We start from the raw sequence: 23,572 nt of genomic DNA, 5'->3' as shown, positions 1-23,572 counted from the left end.
TTGTCAAACGAACTCAACCAAAAAGGAGGGTCGTGGGGAAACAAATACCAATGGTACATGACGCTAGACTTTTGGTTCGGAAAAGGCGATCCCAATGAAAGATATAGCTATGGTCGAGCGTGGACCGACTTGGTGGGAGAGACAGGGGCGGATTGGAGTTCATCGTCAACAGGAACAGCGAAAAAAGTAAGGCAAAGAGTACACCTGGCAAAATCCTCATCTGGCCTTGTAGTACAGTTAGACTTAACGGGGGTACCCCAACCCAAGAAAGATGAACCCCCTTGCGCATCCTTTTATCTATGGCCCAAGACATCGCCAAGCCCCCAATTCTCTATATACGTATGCATGTCCAGTCGCATTAAAAGACCACAATCTGACATAGTATCCGTCCAAAAGGGGGTGGTGATCCACTCCACTAAGGAGTGGACAACTGATCAAGAGTTCCAAGCAGCAACTGGAATCTCGGGACACTCAGCAAACAGCAACAACTGGTTACTGATGGCACAACAAGCCGCGCTAGACACAGGCGACGACTGCCTCGTTTGTATGGGAGCCAGACCCCTGCTCCACATAATTCCTGCCCCGGTAGAACCAAGGTGTGCCACTGAAATAATGGGGACAGACAACCCTCAACACAATTGCTCTAAATACGACGTTTACTTCCCTTTAGCCAACGCGGAATTAAAAAAGCCCTTATTCTCTGCAAAAGTTCCGAGGTTGAATTACACCTGTTTCCACACCACAATCAGAAACACCGGGGGGTTCAACAAAACTCTCTGCGACCACATAGTGACACCAACTACACCTGGACGTGGTGTAATCCGAGCAGACATATGGTTCCACTGCGGTGGCAACCAACTCCACGATCGTGTCCCATATAATGCCAGTGGTCTATGTGCACTGGTCACTTTGCTTCTACCAGTGAAAACCTACAAATTAAAAGTAGGGGACATAACAAACCTGGCAGAACAATACCCCTATCATACTACGAACAGAGTCAAACGCGAAGCCATGATTGACCCAGATCCAACGTACATAGACGCAATAGGGGTACCACGGGGCGTACCAAGTGACTACAAAATAGCCGATCAAGTAGCGGACGGCTTCACATCCATCATCTGCCCCTGGTGTGTCATCAATAAAAACTCAGACCGCATCAATTACATTCATTATAATATCCAACGCCTAGGAAACCTCACACATGCCGGACTCAAGGCAGTTAGTGAGCAATTGAAAGCCACATCACTCATGGCCTATCAAAACAGAATGGCCCTAGACATGCTCCTAGCAGAAAAAGGCGGAGTATGTGCAATGTTCGGAGAGCAATCCTGCACCTTCATTCCCAACAACACCGCTGCAGATGGCACTCTACAAATAGCACTGGACGGTCTGAAAACCCTCAACTCCCGCATGAAAGATCAATCTGGTATCGACGGTAAATGGGACGAATGGATGTCAGTGTTCGGTAAATACAAAACCCTGGTCACCTCAGTATTGGTATCAATGGCCGTGTTTGCAGCAATTTTGACCTTGTGCGGGTGCTGCTGCATCCCATGTATCCGCTCAATGGTGGACAAAATAATTAGTACTGCCATAGCACCTTCTACTCCCCTGGGCCAACAACTCGCCTTGCTATCCTTAGAAAACAACCCAGACATTGAAGAAGGCGAAGAAGAAGCGGCAGCAATGGACACTTTCCCGACAGCACCACCAGTACCACCGTATGGCAGAATGTGGGAAAGAGAGACAGAAGCCTAAAACAGCTGACATAAATGTACATAAACAATAGCGTTGTTTTGTTGCCCCAATCATTAGAATGGGGCAAAAGGGGGATTGAAGGATAAAGATAAGGCAAATGTGGCAGTGAATATAAAATATAGTGGGCCTATCATGGAAAAGCTAAGACATTGAGCTGTCTGAGTGGAAAAGTACAGTACTGTGTTAAAGTCCAACTGCTGAGAAGCCTCAGTGGAAATATACTATGTGAATACTGTGTGCAACAAAAACGCGGGGTCAACCAGATTAAGAACAGAGGCATCCTGTTATGTCCAAACTGATAAGCCACAAGGTTGCAGAACTCATTATTCTCACACTAAATCACCCACCAAGCAGGCGCAACAGTTCACAAGGGCAGTCTTGTGAGTGAAACCAGATAAGGAAGTGAGTGAAAGCAAATAAGGAAGTAACAAAAGCGCGCCGAAGGCTAACCTAAGAGTTGCTAGGGTAGCAACGGCAGATTACACCACAAGAAAGCAGCGAAGGTGGGGGCTCCGCTAGGAACAGTATATAAGCAGGATGTATTCAGTACTCGAGGCTCTCTTCAACTGGGATCTTACACTGACGAGCTTGTCACGGTGAGAACTCAAGAAGGAGTCCAAGGCGCTTTGTGGTATAGTATCAGATTGATGTATCTTTGTTGAACTGTGTAATAAAGTGCTTATTTGAAGAAACAATCCATTGGAGTGCAAAGTCTAGTTTTGTACAGCTAACAGAGAATAGTGTCTAGGACACAATTCCTTTTCCCTCAGAACTAAGAACGGTCATCGGCAGATCCGGACAGCGACCCCGCTCTAGCCATATCCAAACGATCTGCGCGGAGGACGGACCTGGTCCGGTAGACTCCAACAACACACATAAGATAATTGCATAACACAAATTCCCCTTAAACCTTCATCCTATTCAAAGGAAGAATTAGAGCATAATAAATGAAGCGGTAATACTGGCTATGCATCATACTCATAATGTATTATAATCAGCTTATAACACTATAATTATTGTTATAGGAACTCATTGATGCTCATAAATGAAGCAGTTGATGTGGGATTCAGTAGTAGTAGGATTTAAGTGTCTCCATGCTCTTGTTCTGAAAACTTATGTAGGATTTAGAAGGCGTTTTTAGAATCGGCTATACAGTTATACAGAAGGACCAGAGTTTGCTCTGAATAGGAAGTGTTTTAAGGAAGATTTCAGAACCCATGGTGTAGGACTAAAACACATATACGCATATTACAATCACTCATTTAGGCCTCCAATGTGTTAAAACAAGAGACACAGATCAGTGTCCATTATGGGGTTAATTAGGGTTAGGCTTGGGGCTAGGGGTAAAGATAGTTTTGAGGGAACATAGGGCTGACTGTAGGTACGCTCCCGTGTATGACAGTGCAAAAATGTTTGCCTATTCTTTGACTCCTGTTGTCTGTTATTCTGTGTTAAAGTAGTAATAGTCTGTCCTTTAGCACAGTTACATATCTGCCCGGTACAAATGTTTAAGTGAACAGCTTGACCTGTATCTGTTTTTGTGTACTTGTCTAGGCGGATGATGTGTCCCTTCAAAATGTGGCAGGCAAGACAGTTTTCTGAATCTTACATCAATGATTGCTATTAAAAATCATTGCTATCCGAAACATTAAAATACAAGGTTATTTAATTTTCAACAGTGTAATACAGTGTTTCCCAACCGGGGGTACGCGTACCCCTAGTGGTACGCGAGGGAACTGTAGGGGGTACGTGGAATTCCAAGGTGACAAGTAAAACAAATAATAATCCCGTCAAAAATGATAGTGCGCGATTTGTTTCCCTAGGGAGACAATAGTCTGTGGCACGCACAACCGCGCCAAAATCCCACAATGAAAACAGCTGTTTATCTGCAGCCAGAAAAATACTGGTAGGTCTGCGCTATGGATAAATGGCTGAAACGTCCGCTTGCTCTGGATTCAGGCCAGGGTTCAGAGGAGCCCACCGAGAAACGTAAGAAAGAGGCCAAACTGAAACCAAGGCAGTACAGTGAAACATATATATTATTTGGATTCATTTCTACTTCTGCTGACCCACCGCAGCCTCAGTGCTTCTTTTGCGGTGAAGTCCTGGCTAATAGTGCGATGAAGCCAGCGCATTTACAGAGACACCAGAGCACCAAACACTCGGGAAGTGTCGATAAAAGTGAATAATTTTACAGACGAAAGCTGTCGGAATTTAAGTCGAGCCAGACAGTAATGATGAAAGCCACGAATGTGTCAATGAAAGCACTCGAGGCATCTTACGCCGTGTCCCTGCTTGTGGCTAAATAAAAAAAAACTCACTCTATTGTTGAGGAGCTCATTCTCCCTGCAGCGACTGCGTTGGCCGAAATGATGATAGACAAGAAAGCAGCCGAAACACTCCAGAAAGTTCCCCTGTCGAATAACACCGTATCCCGTCGGATCAATGATATGTCTGTGAATATAATTGGACAAGTGGTGAACAAAATCAAACTAGCCGGTCAGTTCGCTTTGCAGCTGGATGAAATGACAGATGTGAGTGGAGAAGCGCAGCTCCTGTCCTTCGTGCGTTACAAAGATGCGTCGGACATAAACTATGGAGGTTATTCCCTATCTTTATTCAAGAGCATGGTATTTAAATTTGAGAGCATACTTTATGTATTTCTTTCCCTCAAACCCTGTCCTCGCACTCAAATAGTGCCTGCTTGCACTTAGATTTGCTCTGCTTCTGCTCAAACTGTACGCTTGCACTCAGATATATTGCTGTTTACAGATTTTTTCTGCTCTCAGATTTTTTCTATGCGCGCTCGAAACTTTTGTGCAACAATCCTGTCAAAATCCCTCAACCAATAGGAAGCCATGTGTCCTTGCGGGTGCGTTCGCTTTACTTATTACAGCGTCCCGTAAGGGCGGTTACTCTTTGGTTTATAAACTCCCGCCCTCCACGGCTTTATAACATAGTACCGCACTTGTTTGATTTACAACTACCTTACATAATAGCTACGTTCAGTGGCGGACTGGGCCTAAAAATCAGCCCGGGAATAAAATAAATCGTCCCTCCGTTGCCTTCTGCACATAGTGCGAGGTGGTTGCTATGCAACAACAAGAACAGATAGCGAATGTCGTCGTTTATTAGGTGCTTTTTTTTCTGGAGATAGGCACTTCTCAATCCACTCCTCCATAGTAAGCCCACCCCGGAGGTCGAAGTTAACCTTAAATGTTTCCATCTTAAGCTTAGTTAGTTAGTTAGTTAGTTAACTATATAAAGTTTAGTTTAGGATTTTATAACGGTTCTCAGACGCGGAGGGATACTGATTTGTGAAAAGTAACAACAACTATTCCCTGGATATAGGCCTACGCTCATTATATCACGGCTAAGAAACATCAGATTGCTTGATTTGACTTGTCCGTTTTATAAACATATACTAACTGTGCTTAACCCCCCCCCCCCAAAACAAAGTTGTAAATGACTGGTGAAAATAAACTGCAAGGCCATACTGATTCTGGATATTATTTTGCTAAGTGTTTTGTTCCTGAATTAAAGTTTAAATGCCTGTTTAAAGGGGACTTATTCAAAGGGGCTCCATGGTTTAAGCCTAAATGTTACAAGATATATATATATATATATATATAGCAAAGATAAGTTGATTATTTTTGATTTCATATGTATTTATTTGATTATATTATTTATTTTCAAGGCAACATATTCATTTTTATTGAGTGATTTAAGTTAAAATTAAGAAAATGCCTGAGAATTAGATGTTCAAATTAAGGAGATGAAATAAAGTTATTTTCATTCAATAATCAGTTACGTTCTACTTGTGAAGGATCATCAGCAGTATGAGTGAGGGGGTACTCATGGTATGACAAAAGGCTCAGGGGGTACACAAGACAAAAAAGGTTGGGAACCACTGGTGTAATAGAATCAGACCATACGATTTTCATCAGCATCCTGGGCTGTACAAAGAGCAGTGAGCACTGTTGAAAAAAGGACAAATATATGAGAGAAGTATAAAAGTTTATTTTGTATAACATGTAAAGCCTAGAAACACAATATTTGTATGCACAAATTCCTCAAGTATAAAGACATCAGCCCATTGTGTCCGATGACAGCGGAAGGAGAGAGCTGGTTAGGAAGGCGTAACTCCTTTCCCCCGCAGCGTTCCATAACTTAAAGGGATAGTGGAAATGGAACCTCAAATAGTTTCGTTTTAACTTATATACAAGCATAATTACGTACCAAAACAATCACACATGATTAAAAAATATAATAATTGCCTTACGCATGTTAGAAGCACTTTATTGCAGCTTCCCCGAAGTTTTTTAGAAACGAAATGTTCGACTCAGCCAAACCGGAAGTGACGAAAACTTAGGAAGACGATACGATAACAAACCATGGCGTCTATGCAGAATGAACGTGGAAGGGCAAATATACCAGACAAAGAAGAAGGATTGTACGAGGTATCCAGTGATGATAGCGAGTCAGAAACTCCTCTCGGCTTTCCTACGAAAATGTCGTTTTAGGAACTGAATTGAATCCGGTTCAGTAAGCGACGATGGTGACAATATTGAGCCAGACGATGGACCATTACGTCCTTATTTGTTCGAGCCCGAGCCCGAGGTGATGGTTCACGGCATGGGCAATGGCGAGGATGACCAGGAGCCAGATGATGCACCCGTACGCACAAATAATCTTGACTGGTAGGTCCCTAAGCATAGCTCACGCATCTTAAGATCACCTGTAGCCTTTACAAATATTAATCATTGTTAACCAGTTAAGGCCGAAGGTCCCCCCAGTGGACCCCTCCCACAGTTTTTTTTCTCTCACATGTCTCAGGGCTTCTTAACATTTATGAAACTATTAATGTTTCATACCCTTTTAAAAGGTCAGAAACTCCGCTAACTGACAATAAGAACAATTGTTAGCTAGAAAAAACACAATACCAAGCCTTTGAATTAGCATTGAGCGAAACAATGCTAACTAATGCTAACGCTTTTTTACACACAACACACGGTGGAAATGCCCTTATTACTATCTTAACTGCACAAACAAGATATACGATTTAAAGCTGAGACTCCACACATGTAATGTCATCATCACTGTAAGACCTCGAATTCCTGGAGCTATCAGCCAGGAAAGAGAAAGTAAACAACATCCGGTTCCAAAAATATTACAATAATTACGTCTTACTTTTTTTGATTTGTGATCAAAGTTGTGTTCAACGGAATAAAACCGCATCTCAAGGTTAATCCAATGTCGTTGTGTCACGTAGAATTTTTTTTACTGATAATCAATCATCATATTTATCGGCAATATACTCGGATATAAAGTATTGCCGTCTTACAGTCGTTATAGTATTACCTATAGGGAAAATTTCTGAACAAATTTCACCCACTGACGACGAATGGCTGGGTTCTTGGAAACGCATGAGTCGGATACGCCATTCTCTGCATTTGCTGTCGCACTACAGCCATACAAAAACACATCTATTCACCATAATAAAGGTCGGCTATTCACATGCAAATGCTTATTGAATGTCCGCCATTGTTTTGTGCCCGTCTCCTCTGCTCTCGTCATCATCCGAAGATTCCCGACGATTCCCGAAGTATTTCGTTTCATTGAGAGGGCGCAGTAAAATTGAAAATAAAATGAAACTAGGCGCATGAAATTAAAAAAAATTGTTTATTATGCTTATTTTTAATACAAATACATAAGTTAAACCCAAAATTCGCGGATTTCCACTATCCCTTTAATATGTATCTGTAGATAGATACCCCCAAGCTTTTTTCTTATTAAAAGAAGACCTTAGCCTAAAGTATTCTTTAATTTTTAAATAAAGCCTTATAGTTTGTCTGTTTTGCACATCCTCCTATCAGGCACTAAACTGTTTTATTGTAGTACAGTATCTTCTTGATATTTTCTATTATATATTTATATCATTGACCTTCTACTTTCCCACTATTTTGTATGTACTCTTAATATTTAAATGTTTTCATCAAATATAACACATTCAAAAGAGCTTTACAAAAATGAAAGACATTAAGAAAAAGACATTTTAAACAGTCATTAAAAAGCAACATAATCTACCTGCATTGCAATTACTCCAAACGTGTAATAACGTGCTTTAACCAGTAGGAGGTGCGGGTTAAAAAGCTGTCAAGTTTACAGTGTTAACAAAATAAAATTTACTGCTGTTTCTGGTTTAGTTTACGACGGATATATTTTGTTATTGTTTTGATATTTGTAACACAAACGCGATGGAAAAACCCCACAGCAACACAGAAAATATGGTCTTAACATGACCCAGCGGTCTAGTAGTTAATAAAAAACAATAATATCAAAACAGATTATTACTACTAACTTTATTGTGAAATTAAAACATTACATTACATTACATTACATTGCATTTAGCTGACGCTTTTATCCAAAGCGACTTACAATAAGTACATTCGACCAGGAAGACACAACCTTGAAGAAAACAGAATCATATAAGTATATCAGGTTTCATAGAGCCAAACATTTCAAGTGCTACTCAACTGGCTTTAGGTAATCCAGTCCTTTATTAGTATAAAAGTGCTTCGTTAATCGTTCTAACGCTCGAAGTGGAGTCGAAAGAGATGAGTTTTCAGTTTGCGCCGGAAGATGTGCAAGCTATCTGCCGTCCTGATGTCAATGGGGAGCTCATTCCACCATCTTGGAGCCAGGATAGCAAACCCACGTGTTTTCGCCGATGGGAACTTGGGTCCCCCTCGCAGCGAGGGCGCAACGAGTCGTTTGGCTGATGCAGAGCGTAGTGCACGCGCTGGGGTGTACGGTTTAACCATGTCCTGGATGTAGGAAGGGCCAAAACAGAACGGTAAAAGAATAGTTTCCGGTCTATTCTGATGCCCGATCTCTGTAGATAAATAAAGAACTACGATAGATGTGTAATATTTAATGCAGCCAAACCATTTATTACAATGCATTCATGTGATGACTTTCAAAGAGTAAAGCAAGCACTGCTGAATAAAGTATGATTTTATCTTTTACGAAACGTGTTTTTTTATATGGAATGCAGTTGGAGGTCAACCAATCACAGAGCTTGAGGACTGATCACGGGGTTTGTCAAGCTAAGCACATGGTGTAATCCCAAACGATAGCTGAGGATTCTGGGTAGTGTAGTGTCTTCTGCCATCCAAAAACTCCGAAAAAATATTCGTTTCTCCGAATCGAAGGGCAAAAATACAAAAGCATTGTACACATTTTAAACCAATCAATGTTGTGTAATTAACAAGGATAATCTGGTGTTTTGAGTTGATGAGTAGTTCAGATATCACTGTAAAATCAATCGACAGTAAGGAGAATACTTACTTCCGGGTGTAAAATTCTCCGTTATCCAATGGGAATGGACGCTCGTCGTTCGTAATACAATAAAGGGGACATGATCATTATCTTTTAAATAACGTTAACTAAAGGGAACAATCTATTTGACACAGCTGAAGCTCTGGCCTTCCTTAAAAACTAACTAATTTAATAAAAATCACAGTTGTATTACACACAATGCACTGTTTTTTGAGAACAAAAATTCGTAACTAATGTAATTTTTACATTCTGACGAAAAATAAAAATTATTATGAACACATATAAAATAAAAGAAGCCTCCCGTGAGTTACTACAAGCTATAAAGTAGATTTTAAAAATGTTTTATAGAATAAAAGCTCACTGCGGGACGTTGTAGAAATGCGTGTGTGCACCACGACAAAAGAGCCTCATTCACTTTACATTAGGGTTTTTTGCGTGGTGCCGACACGTAAATGGAGCAGAATGCGTGACTCCACCACGCAATGCGGTGTTAAGGAGTCGTGGTGGAGTCACGCATTCTGGTGAGATCAGGTTGCTCCAATGACCATTAGACCATTTAGTAAGGTAACAAAACCAAAACCAAAAAGGCCTCTCAGACGCTCTTCCGCTTACTTGTGTAATAAAGAAAAATATATGGACGTAGATACACGGATTAGGGCGACACCATCTGGTCATAACTTTAAATATTTGACCATGTTTATGTGCAGATGAAGAACTCTCACTGGTTCAGAACCTTTTTCCTTAAGTGAGTCTCTTTTCTTTTCTGACTTTATGGGTATTTCATTTTATATTAAAGGAATGCTCCACTCATTAGATAATTAATCAAAACTTCAGTATTTAGTGAAACATTATGTTTAAACCTGAAGAAATCAGCGATATTCCCCGGTAAATAATGATTTTATAGCTCTTTTTTATCAAAACCTGTATATTCCGTCAGGCCGCTGCCATTTTGCCCATTTTCAGTAGTCACGTGATGGTCGTGACGTCATCCATGCGTTCACTTTGTAAACACACGAAAACATGGCATAGTATTTGAGTTCGGACTCGTCAGCCGAGGAAGAAGTTTTGAGCAATATGCAGAGATTGGATGGGGGAATTCAGCCATACAGGTTCGAGCCTACTTAGTACTACTTAGTAGATACAATGATTTTGATTACTAGATATGTATGCATGTAGTACCACCCTTGCTAGCGATTCCCTCTCTAGTTTAGCATACTCAGCCTCGTTGTCCCTGGCCCTAGAACCACGATTTTATGGGGCCGGAAAAACTAGGGGGAAATACCCACTAGCCGGTACTACGCTATATGGAAAGGCCACCAAAAACTGGCCTGGCCTGGACGATAAAGGACGTTTAAACGGGGCTACCCGCTGCAATGGAAATGCGCTATAACATACCTTATTCTTACTCCGAGCACTACTTCTGGTCCTCCGTCGCTTCACACTTGCAGAGGGCGATTTCTCAACTGGCCGAACTGGTGTCCTAGTCGGTGATGACACCAGAAAGACCGATGGTACTGCATCTCCATTAAGTAATGGTTGTTCAATAAATCCCATGTTATGTTTTATCATACTCTCAGAGTAGTCGTCCGGAAACTTGAAATGTTCGCTGCATACATGCGCCTGTGGATCTTTCGGTTCGGGCCGGCCACATTTCGCTAGCCACTGCCTCCGAACGTACTTCCTATGCTTACCTTTTGGCAACAGATGGAACCGAGCATTCCGTGGATTGTTCCTATCAGAATTGTGGCAATGTTTCGCGATACAATGAGGCATATTTGAAGAGAGTAACTACAGTAAATAACATGAACATCAACGTGTCCTCGAAACCAAACGCATGGTTTACGTCACGTCCGGTAAAATGGCGCCGCCCGCAGTGTTGATGTTATTTCGGTAATTAATCAGTTTAAAATCACTGATAATGTCATCGGATTAAAAAAAAAGAAAAGAAAGACTGGCAGAGACTGGTCTGTTTTATCGGATGATAATTATTTAAAAAATAAGTGTCAAGAGTATACCATTCCTTTAAATACATAACAATAAGAGTTCAGAACATCTAATACACTTCACTATGAATCCAGAACAATACAACTGCAGCAGTATGGATAAAGCGATATGTTTGCATGCATTTTGAGCAGAATCCAGCAGTGTGGATCATGCTGTTCATAATCTATATGTAAAGAAAAAAGTCTAGATATTTAAGATAAAGCTGTGAAACAATCTCAATAATTGGAATAAAAGGATACATGTTGAGATAGAAAGTTTTAATATCTTAAGAGAAGAGCTTGAATATTAAAAAATACAAACTCTTTTGGCTCCTTCCTGTCTTTCTACTCGGTCTTTCTTGGCTTTGTACTGGCTATCTTCTAGCTCTATTCAGGTTTTTGGAGTTCTTTTCTAGCTCTATCCCTGATCATTTTCAGAACCTGAAGGCTCTACTACAACTATAACGATATCTTCTCTATCTACAACTATCTTCTGGTTCTTTTCGGGATCCATCCACTATCTCGTCTCTGTCCAGTGAATTACACTTTTGTTACTGGAGCAGGTAAAACATACAACAGATACTTTCAGCATTATCGGAGCACGAAGTGCAAGCTTGGATGAAACACAGCGGACTTCTAAACAATGAACACCCTCAACTTGGAAGAAATAAAGTTGGGTTTTATGCGTTCTAATATTGCAATGTAAACCCATGATGTAATGACAGTCATTAAGAATATTTTAGTCATTGAATGCTCATTTCAGTAGATTTAATCAAACAAAACATAAACATATTGGACATGGCCTCAAGACTGTAACCTCTTCACATTCTGTTGAAATAGTCAATTACTAGCCATATCTTACACATTGCTGTTTTGAATCATTAATACATGGATGAAAGTTGAACTGGATGATGTAACATGTATGCCATCTGCTGGAAAGCAGTGATGCAAACACAGGTATGGAAAAGTCATATGTATTACAGTTGCAGGTGGGTGAAATCAGGCTTAGGGAGTAACGTATTACATGTAACGGCATTAGGTCATCAGGAGACAAAATAGAAAAATGTATTCCTTTACAGTTACAGAAGCAGCTGACGACCAACACACTTATGTCTTTTGAAACGATTATGCCATTTAAATCTTTTTTCACAAACTTTGCAGCTTTATTTCCCCTCTCCTGTGTGGACTCTCATATGTGTCTTTAAAGCATCACTCCGTGAAAAAGTTTTTTTACAGACTGAGCAGCTGTGTGGTTTCTCTCCTGTGTGGACTCTCATGTGTCGTTTTACACCTCTTTTCATTGCAAAATATTTCTTACAGACTGAGCAGCTGAAAAGTTTCTCTCCTGTGTGGACTCTCATGTGTCGTTTTACATCTCTTTTCATTGCAAAATATTTCTTACAGACTGAGCAGCTGAATGGTTTCTCTCCTGTGTGGACTATCATGTGTTCCTTTAAACTTCCACTATGCACAAAAGATTTGGCACAAACTGAGCAACTAAAGGGTTTCTCTCCTGTGTGGATTCTCATGTGTGCCTTTAAATTTCCACTATGTGAAAAAGCTTTCTTACAGACTGAGCAGCTGTGTGGTTTCTCTCCTGTGTGGCTTCTCATGTGTACCTTTAAATGTCCATTCTGTGAAAAAGCTTTTTTACAGACTGAGCAGCTGAATGGTTTATTTTCAGCACTACGTCGTGGATCACTGACAGATTCATGTCTATTTTTCAGTGAGTTTGAGACTGATGTAGGTTCTCTGGTCTCTTTCCAATCAGCACTGTCTTCAGTGTCAGGTTCAGAAGACTCTTCAGTGTCAGGTTCAGAAGAGTCTCCAGTGTCAGGTTCAGAAGAGTCTTCAGTGTCATCCTCAGTCTTTGGTTGTAAACTGCTCTCTGGATCCGAGTTCCTGGCTGGTTCTGGTCCTCGACATTCATCTCCATCAGCTTCTGTTTCCATGTGTTCCGTTTGTCTTCGATAAGGCTGTGAGGACTGAGGTTTCTCTTTATCATCTTCACTCTTCATAGGGTCAGGAGTGAAAGTGGACTTGGTGATATCAGCCTCCTCCAGCTCCTGAAGCTGCTCTGCCTCCTGACTGATCCTGAGTTCCTCCTGTTCCTGCTTAATGGGTGGGGGGGGCTCTGGGTCCTCCTGGTCCAGACTGGTGCTCCACTCCTGCTGGTCAGGGAGAAGCTCTTCTTTAACCACCACCAGCAGCTGGACATCTGCAGGAAACAGGAAACACACAGTCAGAACAAACTGTTAAGTGTTAGCATTTAAACATTGAATCACCATTACAATGGGAGACATTTTGTAGCCCTAATTAATGCCTTTGTTTTTATATTTTCACATTATCTTTTTTAGTCCCACCTATTGTGTATTTTTGTTGGCTCAATTCACCTTATGTAGCCCAGCCCCTTCCCACTTCCAGTTAAAAATGAAAAAGGTTTTTTCTTCTTCTGGCGTAGCACTAGCTGCAATGTAAACAATGAATTCTATTTGGGATCGTTCACAGATACACTACGCCTACAGTATACAATTAAAATACTCTTGTTACAAATTAAAATCCTGCATTCAAAACGTATGCAAGTATTAACAGAACATTTTACGGCACCTTCTTATGTAAAAGTAATGATGGTGCAGTAAAATGTTCCCTGTCAGTTTTCAATTCTTGATTATTTCGTATGTTGCATTTTACTGCTTTACATGTTCAAAGTTGCGCGTGTATAAATGATTATCGATGAGGGAACCTGCTAAATATTAAAATGTGTGTGTTTTATATACAGTACCAGTCAAATGTTTGGACACCTTCTCATTCAATGTTTTTTGTTTATTTTAATTTGTTTCTACTTTGTAGACATCAAAACTATGAAAGAACACATATGGAATTATCTAGTTAACAAAAAATTGTAAAAAAAAAAAAATCAAGAATATGATTTTTATTTTAGATTCTTCAAAGTAGCCCCCTTTTGCCTTGATGACAGCTTTGCACTCTTGGCTTCTCTCAGTCAGCTTCATGAGTGCTTCACCTGGAATGGTTTTCAATTAACACGTGTGCCTTGTCAAGAGTCAATGTGTGGAATTACTTGCCTTCTGAATGTGTTTGAGACCATCAGTTGTGTTGTGCAGAGGTAGAGTTAGTGCACAGTGGAAAGCCCTATTTGACTGCTATTGTAATCCATATTATAGCAAGATCGACTCAACCCAATAAAGAGAAACGACCGTCCATCATCACTTTAAGAAATGAAGGCCAGTCGATACGGAAAATGTCAAGAACTTTGAATGTATCCTCAAGTGCAGTTGCAAAAACCATTGAATGCTATTATGAGACTGGCTCTCATGAGGACCCCCCCGGGAAAGGAAGAGCAAGAGTTACCTCTGCTCAGAGGATAAATACATCAGAGTTACCAGCCTCAGAAACCGCAAATTAAAGCACCTTAGATTAGAGCCCACATAAATGATCACAGAGCTCAAGGAGCAGACAATCTTAAAAGGTCCCATGACATGGCCATTTCTACTGATCATAATTCCATTGTTGAGGTCTACTAGAATAGATTTACATTGTTCAATGTTCCAAAATCCCATTGGTTTTCTCATACAACATCTCTGTATAGTATGTGTATTCACTCTCTGTCCTACACGCCTTGTTGGAGCTCCTGCCCCCCCCCCTCCCTATGTGCCCACTGTGCTCTGATTGGTCAGCTCGCCCACTCTGTTTTGATGAGTCCACCACCGTTACAGCGGAACATCAGTGATTATGTTTTACAATGGCGTTTGTTAGCAACCAAAAGAATGACACCAGTAATGACAAACAGATGAGAATGCTGCGTGGGGTCTGGATGCCGTGTTGGCGGGATGTTGCGGGGCTCGCTGCTCCGCCCTTTGAGGCTCGAGGAGCAGACAGTGTGAGCTGGATTACTGGTGTTGTTTCCTGGATGCTGCGTGGGGTCTGCGAGAAAGCAAGACACCACGGAGCTCAGCCTGAGCACACACAATCACAGCCTGGGCTCCGAGTGCGTTTGTGTACGGAGCTCCGCGCAGCACCGTGGCTGAGAAAAGATAAGGTTGAGTCAGTGTGTGTGTGCGGAGCTCCGCGGATTGGTCCATTTGGACTTCGTTACGTCAGTACGCCCCGGAAGGAAAAAATGGAAAAATAAGGGTTAGGGTTAGAAAAATCCCATAGGGTATTTATTTGATTTCTGGTTAGGGGAGGGAAACTCTGGGTCCTATGGTCCGTGGTGTGGCTGGCTCGGGTTCCCTCCTTCTGTTAGTTTCTTTTGGCCAGTCCTCCAGACCTCTTTTCGTTTGCTGGATTGCTTGTGTGAGTAAACGGGTGTCGTTATCAAGTACTGGTTTTTGCGTACATAATTTTATGTTGCGGGTCTTCCCATGAGCCACTACCACGGAGTAGAGGGCGGGTCGTAACAATAGACACGTCTTTTCTGTGTTAGAGTTTTACTCGCTACAGGGTGTACTTTGAGGGTTTGTGACTCAGCAGACCGTTTGCAGTAAAAGCTACATAACACACAAGGGGACGGGTAATAACAGGAAAAGCACGACATGGTACCTTTAACATGCACTGTTCAGAGGACACAGCGTGAATTAGGCCTTCATGGTCCAATTGCTGCAAAGATACACTACTGAGGATGAACAACAAGAAGAAGAGAATTGTTTGGGCCAAGAAACACAAGGATTGGACATTAGACCAGTGGAAATCTGTACTTTGGTCTGATCGGTCCAAATTAGAGATTTTTGGTTCCAACCTCCGTGTCTTTGTGAGACGCAGAGAAGGTCAGCGGATGGTTTCTGCATGAGTGGATCCCACCGTGAAGCATGGAGGAGGAGGTGAGATGGTGGTGGGGGGCTTTGCTGGTGTCACTGTTGGTGATTTATTCAGAATTCAAGGCACCCTTAACCAGCATGGCTACCACAGCATTCTGCAGTAGCCAGCAAAATATAAATCATATTCTGGATTTTTTAACACTTTTTTGTTTACTAGATAATTCTAATTAATGTGTTCTTTTATCGTTTTGATGTCTTCAGTATAAATCTAACCAAAACCAATTTAAATAAATAAAAATCTTTGAATAAGAAGATGTGTCCAAACGTTTGACTGCGTCTAATACTAGTGTATATCTCTCTCAAAATATATATTCTGTGTATATATATATATATTAGGGCTGTCAAGTTAACGCGTTAATAACGCAAAAAATAATTAACGCCACTAACTTTTTAACGCGATTAACGCATGTGTATTTTTTTTCCTCGGCCGCCCCGTAGTTTCAGAGCGCATCAAGTTTAAAATACCATCTACAAGCTGATGCTGACAGCCCAGCTCCTGCTGCCCGCTTGTGGCAGACCACACTTCCACGCTCACCGGCAGGCACCGACTGGCTATTGGGAGGACCGGGAGGGTGTGTGTATGTGTGGCCCGAGCGAGCGAGAGAGAGACCTTACGTGCATTGTTGTTGTTAGCATCTGGTGTTAGCTAGCTGCGCTAACGGATATGGAGCTGCTTAAATGAAAACAGAGGAGCGACATTTCGCCACAACTGTGCCGAGCACTTGACTTTATGCAGGAAGCCAGACAGTGGGACATTGTACGAAAAGTCAGCACACTCAGCACGGATAGTGTGCGCAACATGATCGCAGCGTCCAGGCAGCTCCCGTTCGAGCATATGCCTTGAGTTGCACATAGCTCCAACGATCCCACCCACCCACCCACCCACCCACCCACCCCCACACCACACACCACACACACCACACACACACACACACAGCACACACACACACACACACACACACACACACACAACACACACACACACACACACAACACACACACACACACACACACACACACACACACACACCACACACACACACACACACACACACACACACACACACACACACACACACACACACACACACACACACACACACACACACACACACACACACACACACACACACACACACACACACACACACACACACACACACACACACACACACACACACACACACACACACACACACACACACACACACACACACACACACATATATAGAATTGTCCAAAATGACTTGGTAAGATGAAGCATTAAGAATCCGCTTCACTGGAGGGGTCCAGTCAGCAGAGCTTTGGCCACTTTTACGCACTATGCGCCTTAGCAGCATCCTATTACAGTACCATGTTAGAATTCAGTGAGCTCTTTAGAACGACCCATTTTTCACAAATGTTTGTAAAGGCAAAGTCACATGTTTCCTGCCTGGCCGCAGCGTGTATCATTACCCTCTCTCGTCTGGGCGCTAAGAAAGGAGCCCTCAGCCAGTGCAGCTGACTGTTGCTATCTGTAAACTATGCCGCTGAAACATAATTTCAGCCAATCAGCGTCGTCAGATCTGATGGTCATAGGGCGCCAATTTCAGCGCCCAATGCAGTCTGTGAGTTGTTTGGACTCGTATCCAAGGTGATGCTACAGTAGTTGATGAGGATGGCTGCGTCTGCAGGTGGAGACTCCGGGTGCTAGTGGATCGCCGGAGCTGTAGATTAACATTTACATGCTTATTGTAGTTGTAAGTGCAATGCTTGTAGCACCATGGAGCATATGTGTGGGCTGGACCTGTATTTTACAGGAAAGGAGTGAGCAGAGGGTCGAGTTGTCGATTCTTGTTCTGTTTTGTGTGACTATCTTCCTCACCCTCTCAGACTTTGAGGGTTGGCAAGACACACACACACACACACACACACACACACACACACACACACACACACACACACACACACACACACACACACACACACACACACACACACACACACACACACACACACACACACACACACACGTTGAATTGAGGCGAATATTTGTAATGTTCAGAGGTTGTTGTGTTTAATATTCATGAGAATATTTGTCATTGTTCAAATGATAATAAACATTAGCATAAAGCATATTTGTCCACTCATATGTTGATAAGAGTATTAAAAACTTGAAAAATATTCCTCTAAGGTACATTTAGAACAGATAAAAAATGTGCGATTAATCGCGATTAACTATTTAAATCGACTGACAGCCCTAATATATATATATACACAGAATATATTATAAATACATGTTGGCAATAATTGATTGATGAGATTTTACATTAATTTATATTAATGTTTTAATTACTTAATGACCTTTGTACTAGTTCCCCTATTCTTTATTAAGTAACATCTTAGATGTGTTTAATTTATTATTGAACATATTTATTCATTGATTTCTTTATGAATTATTCTCCCGCAATTTGAATTAATCCAAAGTGTTTGTTTTTATTTGCTTTTACACATTTAAAAAGAAAAGGTGAATAAAGAAGCACATTAAAACTAAAGTATCAATGTATGTTACATTTAACCAACTAGTGCCTACATGCATGGGTAATATTTAAATCAGTAAATTCAATGGCATATTATTCAATGTATGTATTTCTATAAATATATTTATTTTGGTAGGTTTGCTCTTCCCCAATACATTTTAATTATTATAATAAAGTACATGTGTCTAATAATACTTACATACTTTTACTTAAATAAGATATGAATGCATGCAGTACTTAATGGAGTATTTTCCCAGTGTGGTGTTTTACTTCAGGATCGTATAAGTGCAGCAAGTGCAGATAAAGGGTCTAAAGCAGGGCTGCCAACATTTGAGTTCAGCTTGGAGTGAGATTTATTGTTTGGTGAACCGAAAAAAAAAACGTTCAAGTGTACAGTGTTACAAATGTATTGAACATGTACAAACTAGGGTTTCCAATTAATGTACCGGGCGCCACAGTGGTATACGCACATACAGTGTACCCGCGACTCTTACAATGAAGGCTCGATAATCAGCTCACAGCATATAAAATGCCATATAGGTGTAAGCAGAGGTAAAGTGCTATTTTATAAGTGGGGGGGGGGGGTCCTCACCTCCAGGGGGTCCGGGGGCGTGTTCCCCCGGGAAGATTTTTTTTTTTAAATATTGAAGTTAAATGCATCAACCTGGTGCATTTTGAGAGCAAAATGAATTTAAGGATACATCTCTCAACACCCATATGAAACAGAACTGTAAACAGATTTTCTTTTTCTTTATGGATATTTTACAAATCACTCACCTTTTAAACTGTATTCTTGTTTTACTGTCATATAGTATTTCATAACTGTTTTTCATTTATTCTCATAAATGGTGACCAAAACGTTTGAGACCCACTGAGATAACTAGACAAAAGTTAACTATCTAAACACAGAGTCCCTTACCTCACTGAGCTGTAGTTATCTCTCTCAGTCTGACAGGAGAGAGCTCTCCCTCTCATTGTTTGAGAAACAGCTTCTAATATCCGTTAGCGCAGCTAGCTAACCAGATGCTAACAACAACAATGCAAATAGTGAGTTTGGTAGAAATATACTGTATAATAGTAAAGTTATTTAAGATGATGCCATAGTTATTGAAGATTTACATTATAAATATTCCCCAAAATTATTCAAAAGCATATTCTTCCAACCTCCTTGCTGTAGTATGACCACCAGGAGACTATTGATGTGTGTGGTGAGTTTGGTGGTAATAAGCTGTATAATAGTGTTTGAATATTATTGTATTCTTTTTTCGGAGTTGCACTTTGCAGACGGTCCCTGAGCACTCGTTTCTTCTCCGGCTGCAGATAGAGACCAATATAATTGGCTTTTTTTGATCGAAATGTGATTGTAATTCGTTGTCAACCTTACCACGGTACTTAGGAGACGTCATTTGTCTCTGAATAACGTTTTGTTCATGAGTTATTGATCCGTTAAATCCGAATCTCCCAATATCGTTCCAACTTTACTGAACTAAGCCAGAAGACCGTCTCATTTCGTAGACCGCTCGGTTTGCTGTTCCTTCACTTTATTTTTATATTTATATACATTTATTTTGGACGAAAACTTAGCGTGAGGAAAGGCAAGTGTTGCGTGAGTGCGTGAGATATGGGTTAATTGCGTGACTCTCACGCTCAATGCGTGAGTGTTGGCAGCCTGTGCTGCGTACCTGGACTCACATTCAGGTTCAGGTCCGGACTCAAGTCCAGAGGTTCAGGTTCAGGTTCAGGTCCGGACTTATAAGTCCGGACATGAACCCATGGCTTGTGTCAAGTTGTGTGAGTAACTAAAGTGAACTTATTGTGAGCTAATTATCAATTGAAAATTAACTCAAAAAAATCAACTCAAATTCAAACTCATCAGGTTGATTGTGCTCCCTTCCAACTTGTGTCTACATTTCTCTACAAAGTATACAAATGTAAAAAAAACACTTTTTGCCACTTAGTCTACAAATGACTTATGACAGCAACTACAGTGAACTACTACAAAGTTCAAACATTTATTTCATTTACCAAACTAAAGTAACCAAACAGTCCCTGAGCTGACTGAGCCTAAATCCCTAAAACGTTGCTGAAAGGTAGAGTGTAGAGTAGACTATACGCATTACACTGTTACACACCTACTATACAGTATAGACCAGGGCCGGACTGGGACAATAAGTCAGGCCGGGAATTATACACCCAACCAGGCCACTACCAGTTTTATTTTGTGCAATTTTCCAGGATTTATTTGTCAATATTTACAGCGTTGCTGCCCATAGTGATAGCCCTAAACTTTAAAACTACCCCAGAATAAACATATGGACATGGGTTACTATTTTTTTTTAAAAGTGCAAATCTATTTAGGAATCTATCCATGTGAACATATTTTAAGTGGAGGTGGACCTCAAATCCTCTAGGGGGGTCGGGGGCATGCTCCCCGCGGAAGATTTTTTTTTTTTAATGTTGGACTTAAATGCATCAATCTGGTGCACTTTGAGGGGGAAATAAAGAGACTACACCCATATGAAACAGAACTGTATACATTTAAATAATCATAAAATCATAAGAACATGGCCATAACCAATAACATACCATATCCAATATGAAAAATCATTGAAACTTGTTTATTTATTTGTTTTTGGTTCATTTATAGTTAACATGGCATAGTGTGTCTGGGCTCCTGAACCAGCCTGACCTGTCTCCCCCCTGCTCCTCTTTGAGGCAGCAGCAAAGACTAGTTTTAGCTCTCAACAAGTTTTTAAAGTTTATCCTACCTTTTTTCACCTAGTTAACTTTTTTTTTTGTATTATTCATGCATATTTTACTAATCACTCCCTCTTCAAATGGAAATATGTGTTTACATAAATGGTGACCAAACCGTTTGAGACCCACAGTGAACTTAGACTAAGTTAACTATCTAAGCACTCAGAGAGTCCTTTACCTCACCTGAGCTGAGGTTATCAGTCTCTCAGTCTGACAGGAGAGGACTCTCCTCCACCTTGTTGACAGCTCATTCCGTTAGCGCCGCTAGCTAGCACCGGATGCTAACAACAACAATACACGTAACCAGTGCACGCGCTTTCTCTCTCGCTTGCTCGCGCCACACATACACACCCTCCCGAGCTTGAATGACACGAGACCAATCGAGGGCATTAGTGTATGATCTGTATGAAAGTGGCCATGTCGGCAGGCCACATCATGTAGACAGCCAGTCACCCTCTGTGAGGCAGAGTCAGACCCACATTTGCGCAGCGTTGCGTTCACAATACATTAAAAAAATTCCTCAAGCCAGCAGGCCACTTAACAGGCCAGGCCATCGGGAAACCTCCCGGTCCTCCCGATGGCCAGTCCGGGCCTGGTATAGACTACATTGTAGTGACTGTACAGTCAGAGTGTACTGTACTGTCTGTACACCATATATTTTCTACAACTCTACATGTGTACATTATACAGTACATACTACATACATAGTGATGTACATACATACTGTTAGAAATTAAAATCAATGTTGATATGGCGTAATTTTGAATTAAATACACTATTTAATTTAAATCAGTTTTATTCTGAAAAAACCGGAAGTTCACACTATTAACTTAATACTTTTATTCAGAAAATTCTTCTTCACTTCCGGTTAGCATTAGCATGTGGCGAAATGCTACGTTTTCAAACCGTGAATCGAAGGTGAAATGACATGTGATGTTGTACACTGAGCACACTGGGATTAGCACTCATTTATTGACGCTGAATAACGTTTATCAGGGAATGTTTAAATAACCACAGACACCAGAATATACGTAAGTGCTAGTTTTTTTGCGAGTCCAAGTACCGGTTCCCGACGTTCCGGTTTTAACCGGACTTGAACCGAAACTTTGTACATGTCCAGTACCGGTTCGGCGTACCGGTACGCAGCACTATTGGCAGCCCTGTCTAAAGTGTTATTAATGGGACAATAAAGTGCTACTGAAGAGTGTAAGGTGTTAATTAAGGGTAAAGGGAACAGACCTGCTCTGTGTATCCGAAGCTGTAAAACATCGTCCAGTAGTTTCTGGAGTCTCTTGTTCTCCTCTTTGGAAAGAGACAGCTCCTCCTCGTACTCTGCTATCGTTTTTTCAAACAGAGCAAATAACTCTTCAACAGTGAGTCCCTGCTTCTTCCACGACAGCAGCATTTGGACTTTACTCATGTTTCCTAGATCACCTTTTCCTGTAAACTCCGTTAAACACCGTTTCTCTCTCCATCAAACTCTCAATCTGACTAGTGTTGCTAACGTGTTTCCAGCTAGCATGCTAAGCTAGCTCCTATAGTCCGAGGTAAACGCTCCAGAAAAAAGAGCATAGAGTCCATTCAGAGGTTTATCCAAACACACAGATGATGGATCAGTAGTGCTGGAGCTCACACACACTTTCTCAGGAAAACAGAGAGAGAGAGAGAGAACCGTAGCGACGAGACGCCACCTCGATCCAGGTTCTTCTTCTTCTTCTTCTTCTCTCGGTTTTTGGCGGATTGCAAACAACTTTAAGGTGCATACCGCCACCTACTGTACACGAGTGTGTATCACCATATCATCCTATCACCACTTGTGGAATTATACCACTGTATTTACGTTGTTTTAAATTCTTCCAATCAATCCTGTTTCACTCAAATACTTAAGAATGGCCTTCCTGGTAGCTCTTACCCCCTCACATTCTGTTCCCAGTATCCCCATCAGCCTCCACTCCCTTCATGCCTCTCTGACCCTGTCTCTTAGTTTTTCCCTCTCTGTTTTGTATATGTTGCAGTGTAATAGTATGTGTTCCACATTTTCTTTCACTCCACACCCCCTGCATTCTTCAACTTCGCTTTTTCCCTTTAAAAACATTGTGCCGTTTAATCCTGTATGATCCAGCCTGAGTCTAGTGATGATGATCTCCTCTCGTCTGTTCCTTTCTGTATAGATATTTATTATGACTGATTTTTGTAACTTGTGGTATCTCCTCCCTTTCTGATCTTCCTCCCACCTTTTCTGTCATATTTCCATACCCTTCTTCTTAATTATTGCTTTTCCTTCTCCTTTTCTAAATGAAACTGGTATTGCTATTTCCTTTTGTAACACCTTTTTTGCTTATTTATCAGCATGCTCATTCCCTTTAACCCCCTCGTGTGC

At 41.2% G+C, this 23,572-nt stretch overlaps 1 protein-coding gene across 1 annotated transcript; it reads right to left on the bottom strand.

The window, feature by feature from the left end:
* Positions 1-11,830: 11,830 nt before the first annotated feature.
* Positions 11,831-22,773, bottom strand: LOC117558711 (zinc finger protein 583-like). The gene is made up of 2 exons (XM_034235066.1): positions 22,432-22,773; positions 11,831-13,299 (listed from the first exon to the last, which is right to left on the bottom strand). Exons 1-2 carry the CDS (start codon positions 22,610-22,612, stop codon positions 12,245-12,247), a joined length of 1,236 nt encoding a protein of 411 aa, XP_034090957.1. The 5' UTR covers positions 22,613-22,773; the 3' UTR covers positions 11,831-12,244.
* Between the last annotated feature and the right edge of the window lie 799 nt (positions 22,774-23,572).

The sequence above is a fragment of the Gymnodraco acuticeps genome, unplaced genomic scaffold (assembly GCF_902827175.1).
Source record: "Gymnodraco acuticeps unplaced genomic scaffold, fGymAcu1.1, whole genome shotgun sequence".
NCBI classification, from domain to species: Eukaryota; Metazoa; Chordata; class Actinopteri; order Perciformes; family Bathydraconidae; genus Gymnodraco; species Gymnodraco acuticeps.
Note: the sequence above shows the minus strand (reverse complement) of the source record. Positions and strands in the feature narration are given on the sequence as shown.

Excerpts from the sequence above, each read along its gene's own strand:
- LOC117558711 (XM_034235066.1), bottom strand. The coding sequence starts at position 22,612 with ATGAGTAAAGTCCAAATGCTGCTGTCGTGGAAGAAGCAGGGACTCACT. Across the intron at positions 13,300-22,431 it reads GCTTCGGATACACAGAGCAG|ATGTCCAGCTGCTGGTGGTG; the intron begins GTCTGTTCCCTT and ends TGTTTCCTGCAG.